This window comes from Semicossyphus pulcher, unplaced genomic scaffold (genome assembly GCF_022749685.1).
Source record: "Semicossyphus pulcher isolate SPU_LCO1_2020_fin unplaced genomic scaffold, fSemPul1.0.p SCAF_13, whole genome shotgun sequence".
Taxonomy (NCBI): domain Eukaryota; kingdom Metazoa; phylum Chordata; class Actinopteri; order Labriformes; family Labridae; genus Semicossyphus; species Semicossyphus pulcher.
The window spans coordinates 27,878,615-27,888,043 of record NW_027211637.1 but is presented as its reverse complement, the minus strand read 5'-3'; the positions used below and the strand labels follow the sequence as shown (position 1 = coordinate 27,888,043).

The window sequence follows — 9,429 nt, the reverse complement described above, 5'->3', positions numbered from 1 at the left end:
AAGTCCATTAAAGAAGCTAATTTGCTTTGCCTTATAAAAGCTTAATGTGCTTTTAACAGTGCTGCAATGTAACAAAGCACAGTTACTCAAATACTGTCTTTTTTCTTACTTTTACTCTTTTCTACTGATTTCCACAACATTTTGTGATGCATTCAATTTATTTGCAGCTACAATTAAAGGTTTCTTTATCATTTTAAGTATTGGTGGCATTTCTCTCCATAAGAATTAATTTAATTTGTGATATTTTAAGTACATTTGACAATTAATTCTTCTCTCACTTGGTTAATGATTTTAAATAAAACGTTACCTGGTATTTAAGTAGCTTATCTTTGAACTGTAATTTTGCTACTTTACTTCTGACCATTTAAGGAACCAGACTCTGTGACTGTTCAGAGATGAGTTTACAGGAAATGGTCCAGTGAAAATTTTGTACGTTGGAAAACCCCCTCACAGCTCCTCCCTGCCTGAGTGTCTGCAGACCATAGCCGTAAAACAGCAGACCAGAACGCAGCTCAGTCACAACAAACTGTGAGCGCGAAGAGCAACAAAATACTGCGATTTACAACACAATTCACAAAGATGCATCTTCTTCTTGTGTTCACTTTCATGGTGAGTAAGCTGATTTATATGTTTAGTTTGAAAAAGGGTTAATTTTGACGGCGATAGCTGCAAGAAGCTCTGCTTACATCGCTGCTTTTACACTTTTTCATACAGTTATGATGCTGTATCTTGTAATTTAAGCTGCTTATAGTTTATTTAATTCGTCTTTGACTCAGATTTATAGCTAAATATGGTATTCTAGTCGAAATTGTGCAACATATTGTGACGAACGTCTCTTTTAAGTTACTTTCACTTTCGTTTCCCTCTGGTTTAAGACTGTGGCGAAAGCGCGCGACTTTGTGATTTTCTAAGATGCAAAATGATCATTTGAATTGCATAAATAGTATTTAGTATTTAGTTAGAAAGAAAGACACAAACATGTGCACCTGTCTGTCTTCTTAGTTTCAGATTCAGCTTGTCGAATGTTTGGGACTTTCCGTAAGGCCCCTGCTGTCTGATTTAAGGAAGTGCACCGATGTTTTTCACGACAGTTAGAGAGAGAAACCCACCATGATCACTAAAGGGCAACCAAGGACGAACGTGAACATGTTTTTTATGTGTCATACTGTTTCTGTTTCAGGTGTTGGCTGCTGCTCAGCCGCATTGTGACCCGGAAACTCAGTATGTGAAGAATGACCAGTGCTGCAAGATGTGTGGTCCAGGTAAGAAAACACCCCTGCTGCCTTTGTTACATAGACGGATGGGTGGATGGATCCCTCCCTTCTTTTCCTACATTGGATTCACTTTCTCTTTCTCAGTCCTAATGTCCACAGCACTTAAAAGGAGTAGCTCCATCCAGTACAGCTGAGACAATAGGTTGTTTTATTGATTGTTATTTATCAGAAAGATCATTATCCACTGTTTTAAAGATCAAGTCATTGTGGAAAATCCCCTGAATTCCCTGGAATTCGCTATAACGTGTTAATAAGTGAGATTTAGAGCTGCTGTTGGACTGGTATTGTTAGCATTAGGCAAAGCCAAGCTAGCTCTTTCCCTGTTTCCAGTCTTCGTGCTAAGCTAAGCTAACTGTCTCCTGGATGTAGTTTTGTATTAAACAGACAAGTGTGACAATGGTGTTGATCTTACTCCACTGTACCTAAGTGATGCCAACCAGTGGCAGTGGGAGTGTACCCAGTGACTGCCATCCCCACTTCATCATATACCCAAAGCTTGCCTACTTAAAATCCCAGGTTGAATAAATGAACTGCAACTGAAATTAATTGTGAAACCTTGTGAAGGTCCAATATTAGCAGTGAAGCTCAACTTCACTCAAACGCCACACGTCACATTTACAGGTCGCAATAGTAGCAAAGAGAAAACAGTAGGACCTGAATGCCGTCAGGTTTCAAGTTTGCTGAGCAAAAATCATGAGATGCAGCAGTGACGTACTTCTCCGTTGACCCCAAGAGTGTGAGAGGAAAAGTAAAGCTGAAGATATGTCCGAGAAAGACGGTGAAAAGGCCGGTAAGCATAGGGGCGGGAGGAAGAAGGAAGATCAGCACTAATACGTGTCTCACATCTCACTTTCTTTTATATGATGTTTTATATTATTATATGACACGTCTAATGAAGGAGACTGAGCCTCCGTGTTTATTCGCATGCAGCGCGGGAAAGTGATATCCGATCACAAGTGGTCACTGAAGATGCATTCGAGGTGCTCGTTAATGCTAGGTGTGAACTGCAGGCTGAGAGCTGTCCACTTGTGATCGGATCACCCAGGACAGATGCGTAAAACCAAATGTGAACACGGTCTATGTATGTCCATATATGTATCAGTAAAGTAGTGTATCTAGAATTAGCGCTATATGTACGATATACTTTTGCACCGCACGTTCAAGGGGGGCAGCAGCGGTTAACCACCAAACCACGAGGGGCCATTAGTGTTTTACGGCGGTTAGAAAAACTCTAACTCTATGTGTCTTTTCAGGGACCAGCATGTCCACCACGGGCAGTTGTGATGAACCTCAGTGCAAAGAGTGCAGCGAAAATGAATATCAGGACACATACACAACCGAACCCCGGTGTCAACGTCAGCCGTACTGTGACACAAGTAAGAGCTCGTGACAAATTAAACAAAACTATTCCTGCATGTATTAAAACACTTCTTTTTAACACAGCACAACATACAACTCGTGTCCACTCTTCTTCTAGATAAAAACTTTGAGACTGCCGACCACTCGAACAAGAAGAAACGAACCATCTGCCAGTGTAAACGGGGATTTCACTGCTCCAGTGAAGAATGCCTGACCTGTGTGCCGCACAGGATCTGTCCGCCAGGAAAAGGGGCTAAATCCATCGGTATGATTTTATACAGTGAAATTTTAAACGAAGAATGATCTGTTTTGTTTTTGCAATGTGTTCAATCTTTTTCTGCTCCTTCACAGGCAATCATACACACAACACATTGTGTCACGAATGCCCCAAAGGCACATTTTCCAGTGAGAGCTCATGGGACGGTGTCTGTCAGAAATTTACAGAGTAAGTATAAGAACTCCAGAACATATGAAAGATAGCAGCATTTTAAAAAACACAAAAAATCCCCCAAGTTTACTGTTTTTATTCTGTTTTTTACTGTACAATCCAACATTCCCTCAAATCATGACAAATAATAACCTGTAAATATTTTGATCCCAGAGAAAGCTTCGGCATTATCTTTAAAACACTGTGAATGTCTTTGCAGGTGTGGGAGCGACTACCACATTAAAGACGAAGGAACCGACATGTCTGACAACATCTGTGGTAAGTCGTGTGTAGGCGAATACGATGTAAAAGTTTCTTCCTCTGCAGCTGTGTGGTTCATAGTGTCTTGCTCAAAACGAAACTCTGGAGGCGAGGAGTTGGTAACAGTATGTAAATCAGTTTTGATCTGCGGTCTCTTTTGTGGGATCAACACCGTTCACCTACACACTGTTTACACGTGCGTAGACTCAAAAAAAAAGATTTTTTGGGTTAAAAATTAAGCATGTACTTTCTAAAAACCCCCTCTTATTCTTGCTTCCTCTTCTTAAATGCAAATGTGGGGCGGCTATGAAAGTTCCTCTTTGAATGTACATACTGTAAAGTCATTTCCTGTGGTGGAGGGCATGTAGTGTAGTTTTGTATGTGCATTTCTTACTCCAATGATCCTTGTATCCTCTCATGTGGAAGATGGTTTATTGTGTGTGTTGGACACTACTGTACGGATCAATATGTGGTTCATTGTTTCATCTCTTTTGTCTTTCCCTGCAGAGAAAAACTCACGGATGCATGGAGCTCTGCATCTGATTTGGGTTTTGATTCTTGTTCTGACTGTGATAGTGCTCGCGTATTTCATGTGCAAAGGTAGGCTGTGGTTTAAATGCTCTCTCTTACATTAAATTGAATTAGATAACGTTTCTTAAATCCACTCTGTGTTCTTGTGTTCACTGCTTTTTTCCCCCTTCATTATTAGGTAAACGAAGAAATGCAGAAGGAAAGTTTAAGGTAAATATTAACTGATTACCTGTCATTTATTTGATCCGTTCAAAATCTGAAGTATAAAAAACCTTTTGAACTAGCTTTCTCCCCCCTACATGCTAAGCTAAGCTAACTGCCTGCTGGCTTTAGTCTATATTTATCCCACAGAAATAAATAGGGCTACATCCAAGCATATAACTCAGCAAGAAAGTATTAACATGTTTGTTTCCCGAACAGTCAAAGTATTCTTTAAAACTACATTAATTAAGGATCCACTGGGGCGCCATCACAAGGGGAATTATATTATTATTACAGAGCAAATATGTAAACACCCAGAGAGAAACTAAAAAAGATAAATATCTACCTGACTCATTTCAAAAGTGTAATCTTCTTTATTTCTATATCTTAACCTAATTTTCCTCTTGTAGGACTGTTTTAAACCAGACAGGGGAGACAACAAGGACAAGGAGCCACTGAGAGAAGTTAATGTTATAAGAAACCCAACTGATGTTGCTGAGGTGGTTCCCATATTGAAGCCCATGCAGGAAGAGCATATGTCAAGTACACCGGAGGAGAACGAGGATGACCAAAGCCAGGACAGGTCACTGGATGTGGGTTTTACTGCTAACGGACAGTGTGTGCAACAGGAGATGGGGAAAACAGAGCAGCTATCCCGACAGGAGTCACAAACGGACACTTTAGTGACTGAAAACAGCTTTCATCAAAGTGAAGATAGTAGGCTTTGAAGTAAATGTAAACAGTGACAGATGGTAATCGGTAATAATTCACTACCTAAAGATGTATAGCCTCCTTGAGTATTGAGAATACTTTAAAACCTTGCTGAAGTGAGGAATATGCAGTGTGACCATATTAAAATACAGTGGCAAACAACACTATTATTAGACTGCATAGTTTTTTTAGGTTGGTAGCATTTTACAGTTTTAAATTAATTAAAACTGTTGAAATTGTGTTTTCACGTAGTTGTGAACCTTGTGTATGTATATAGCTCAGAAAACATTCCTGACATGAAATGTGTGTGGTTGTGATATTTCTGCATGTAAACAGCATGTAAAGCTTTTTAAGTTTGCATTAAAGTGTGCGCTCCTTGAATTTTAAACCTTGGGAGTGATTATTTTTTCATTTGTTGGTCACTGTGTCTGTTTGATAAAGGGGTTCCAGCACTATGAACCCTTCCCTCGAAGAAAGTCGCTACAGTTCCCATAATGCTTTGGGGGATTTAAACAGGAAGTAATTTTACCGTTAAGCGAGTTGATACTTGAGCCGAGTTACATCAGTCCGTATTTGTTTACAAGTTTGAAAATAAATGACAGCCCGAATAGTATGCCGAATCAGCCACAAAAACGTCCTGTTTGCATTGAAACTATAGCTGTACAGCTAAATATAATAGAGTTCCTCCAACCTAAAGAAAACTTTAAAACACGTGAAATCTAAGTGGAGTTTGGAAGGTGCATGGAGCGTCTTTGATTTCTAAGCGGGTTGTTTTGACATTTATTCAAGGTGGACAACGGAGATAATTACATTCTCTAAAAACGTAAGTCAAACTGAATCTAAAAATACGAGTTTCGTGTGTGTGTGTGTTGATTTGACGGCGTGAAGACGCTTACAAGGAGTCTGAAGTTGGACGCTAATTGAGGGGTTCAGATTAGCTTAATTGCTGCTACGCGGTTTGTGCACCTGAGAGCTTCCTTCAGTTTGAGAACTGCTAAATTGTGCTGCAGTTACTCCTGATTTCCTCAAGGGGGTGCAAGAGGCTCACTGTAGACTGTTGAGCGCTCAGATCTTCACATTTTGCCCCAGTGCTGGATGATACTCTTATAAGACTGAAAGTGGAAGTAGAAGCAGTAGGCCTACCATAAAGCACAGTTAAGCTCAGTGTTTTGAGTTCAAAGGAGCAGCACACCTAGCTTATCTCGTATCATTTTCATTATTATATTAACAGCATTAAGAGGTGGAAGTGCTCACGGTGATAGTGGATGTACTTTTATTAAATGAGAGAAAGAAGCCCACAGGGATGATAACTAAAGACATGTTAAAGATATATTTTTTTCCTTATTTAAGTTTCAGTTTTAATATTTTTTTCATTCTTTGCTTGCAATTCATTCAAAATATGGACTCCACATGTCATTCATACATTTAAACAGCTGTAAGTTGCAGCGCCTGTTAAGCTGTTATTTTTCTTGATTTGCTTTTGGTGAAACTCACTTAATCTGTCATTTTTAAAGCTGATACAGTATCAGACATGGTTTAACTTCTATGATGTCTCTGCAGCATGTTTTAAAGAAATCTAAAGGACCCTTCATGCTAATAATACCTGCATGTGTTCGATAGTCTGATGAACTCAAAGTAATTTCTAATTCATTTAAAATACCTAGGCCACACAGTAGTAATGATAATAATATTTGTAGCACTTTTTAAAAATATAGTTAACAAAGCACGTTGCATAAAATTGCAACACAACAATAAAGGAAAATAAAACAAATAATGGGTTATATGTGAGGTAAGCAGGTACAACTAAAGACTCTTCAACAGTCAGAGATAAAGACGTTGTTCATGTTGGATCACAGAATTGATGATGAAATTTTAAAAGTCAAAGTAAAACTTTATTTTAAAAGAATAAAAGTTATATGTGAATAAATCTGACTATATACTGTGTACCAGCAACCCTGCACGCCTTTTTGACCATCATAAAGCAGCGCTCTAAAAATCAAAAGGAGACTTATAAGTAACTCTAAACATTTTGAAGTTTCATGACATGATATTCTTTTGTATTCATCTGTTTGCTGTGGGAAAAAAGGGGCTCAGATAAGAGCTAATCTCCCCTCTGTGTGTTCCTGTTTGTAGGGATTTGCATGGAGAGGCGAAGCCTGAAGACAAGGCAGCGGCTGCTCCCGGGGGCTTTCTCATTATCCCCGGATTAATGGAGGTACAGCCCTTTGAATTTACATGGAAACCTGTGTGTTTGATGGTCGAGGAATCCCTCAGCAAATCACTAAACATTTCTGATACGTGAACACACCTCTAGGCCTGCTGCTGCTGCTGCTGACCTATCTTGAGTGTTTTAACTTAAACTTGCTATTAGAGTAAAACACAGTCTGAGGTTAAAGTTAAACTGAATGGGAGGGATAATCACCCAGCATCAAGCTGATCAGAAACCACTTTTTGAAGACTTAATATTCTTGGGTTTGATATGCAAACTAAGCCAATACTCTCCTTGTAGTCATACAGTTTAAAGATGCTACTAAAGCTACAGTTGTTGGTGTGATTTTTGTTCATATTCAAGAACATACCTTCTGTGCAAGCCCCTAATAACATAAACTTTGCAACATTACATAGGAAACTACGCTGTATGGATTGATTTTTCCTTGTTACTGCCTAAATGAGTTCTAACTGAGTTAAAGTTAAAGTCACAGACCACTTAAACACGTCAGAATTTCGCTCGAAGCTGAACTTTATTTAAGCAAAAATATTTCTTCATGATAGGACAAAGGAAACATAATTTACAGGTTGGCGATGGAAAAATACATCTACATTTATTTACAATATCACGTTCAGTCTTTGGTCTCAGAACATTTCACTGCAAACTTCAGGGGGTAAAAGTCCCTGAGGTTTGAAAGTTTAAAGTGCAAAAAGGATGTGGAGGATGTCTCTTAATATGAGTCTTAAAACACACGCTCAGACTATTTCATGAGTGGTGTAACATGAGGGAACAAACAGGCCGTTCCTTGAGGCCCACTCGGCCCACAGCTTCCCGGCCGGGTGGTAAATACTGTCCACGGGTTTCTTCACAGTGTCTGAGGTGGCGGTCTCTGCCAAAGACCAGATTTTGGGCTTCTGGCTCACATTGTTGTCTTTACTCTCCAACGCGGAAGGCGTGTGATCAGAGTCACTCTTTTCAACTTTCTTCACAAGTGCAAGTTCTCTGTCCTCGTGCTCACTGTTTGGCTGCTGAGGCAACTCCAAACGCGCCTCCACAGGTGCCGTGCTCTCCACCTGCTCATGCGTGTCTGCGCGCTCCGTTTCAGCCTCCTCCTCATCCAGGTGACATTTCTGCAGCGAGCTGTCGTCGTCCTCGCTCTCTTCCTCCTGCTCCTCCTCGTCCTCCTCATCTGACTTTCCCTTTGACGCCCAGCTGACCCGGTTCTCCTTCTTCAGGCGTCGCCTCGCGTTGGCGAACCAGGTGGAGACCTGCGTCAGGCTCATTTTGGTGATGATGGCGAGCATGATTTTCTCGCCCTTGGTTGGATACGGGTTCTTCAGGTGCTCGTTCAGCCAGGCCTTCAGCGCACCCGTGCTCTCCCGGGTGGCAACCTTGGCGACCCTGCCGGGATCCTCTGCTGCTCCCGGGCGGTACGGCGGGTAGAAAGCTCCACCTCGGGCCAGGAGCGCGTGATGGTAGGGAGAGGCGGCCTTCAAGTCGAAACCGTTGTTCTGGAAAACGGAAAGAAGGAACGTTAGGAGCCAGAAATTACGCACGGGGTCAAAACAACAACGAGTGAAACATTTAGAGACATGTGTAAATGATGAAGCACCTTAACCTTTCCAATGCGTAACATTTGAGCAACTCAATATGTGAGAATAAAATACGATGTTTTTTCTGAAAGTTTGTTGTTTTTTGGCTACACGAGCAGATTTTACACGTAAACAAACTAGCATGAAGCAGTTTAGCTTTTCAAATGACTGAAATACTTTGAACTCTGAACTCACCATGTGTGTGATGTGCCTGTGGTGTGGGTAGGGGATAAAGTTATATCCTTGTAGTCCTGAGTACGTTAAAGGAATCCCAGCAGCCATCGCTGCCAGCTGCTGAGCCTGCTGCTGCTGCACACCCGGCGGGCAGCCCAGCACCGGGATCTGATATCCAGCCGGCATGCTGATGTTCCTCTCCAAGAAGAAGTTTCCAAATCCAGTTTGCGAAGCGGGCATCTTTCCTGTTCCCAGCTATTCGAGTTTGACTGGCGAGCCAACCTCCGGGATGTATTTATACACACCCAGCTGCCAGCGTGTGTGCGCGAGGGGAGGAGGGAGGGCGGAGGGGGGAGGTCCCTGTGGTATTGACTGACAGCTACGTTCAAAAGACCTACAGCTTTCACTGGCAATAAATCCCATCAAAGAAGCCCTCCGCTGTTCCTTTTAGCGTTTTCGTGAAGAGGCTGAATATGTGCTGCTTATCGCAACACAGAGATTTCTGCAGAGAGCTGAAGTTTCAATGATAAAGCAGCCTTTTCTTTGGAGAGCTGGATACAAACTCACAGAATTAACCACAAAATATGTCGTATTTTTGCCCTAAAATAGTCTTTAAAGTGTCGTAATTCTTAAAAACATAAAAGTTTAAAGTCATTAAAAATACTTTAAAACAATTCTTGCCAACATTAT

The 9,429-nt window shown here is 41.0% G+C and overlaps 2 protein-coding genes across 2 annotated transcripts; one reads left to right on the top strand and one right to left on the bottom strand.

The window, feature by feature from the left end:
- The first annotated feature begins 481 nt into the window (after positions 1–481).
- On the top strand, positions 482–5,152 carry cd40 (CD40 molecule, TNF receptor superfamily member 5). The gene is made up of 9 exons (XM_069660148.1): positions 482–609; positions 1,181–1,262; positions 2,528–2,650; positions 2,752–2,898; positions 2,985–3,078; positions 3,281–3,339; positions 3,829–3,921; positions 4,031–4,062; positions 4,464–5,152. Exons 1-9 carry the CDS (start codon positions 580–582, stop codon positions 4,779–4,781), a joined length of 978 nt encoding a protein of 325 aa, XP_069516249.1. The 5' UTR covers positions 482–579; the 3' UTR covers positions 4,782–5,152.
- Positions 5,153–7,553: 2,401 nt separating this feature from the next.
- On the bottom strand, positions 7,554–8,979 carry irx7 (iroquois homeobox 7). Its single transcript, XM_069660847.1, has 3 exons — positions 8,761–8,979; positions 7,988–8,484; positions 7,554–7,942 (listed from the first exon to the last, which is right to left on the bottom strand). The coding sequence occupies exons 1-3, from the start codon at positions 8,977–8,979 to the stop codon at positions 7,729–7,731; spliced, it is 930 nt and encodes a 309-aa protein (XP_069516948.1). The 3' UTR covers positions 7,554–7,728.
- Between the last annotated feature and the right edge of the window lie 450 nt (positions 8,980–9,429).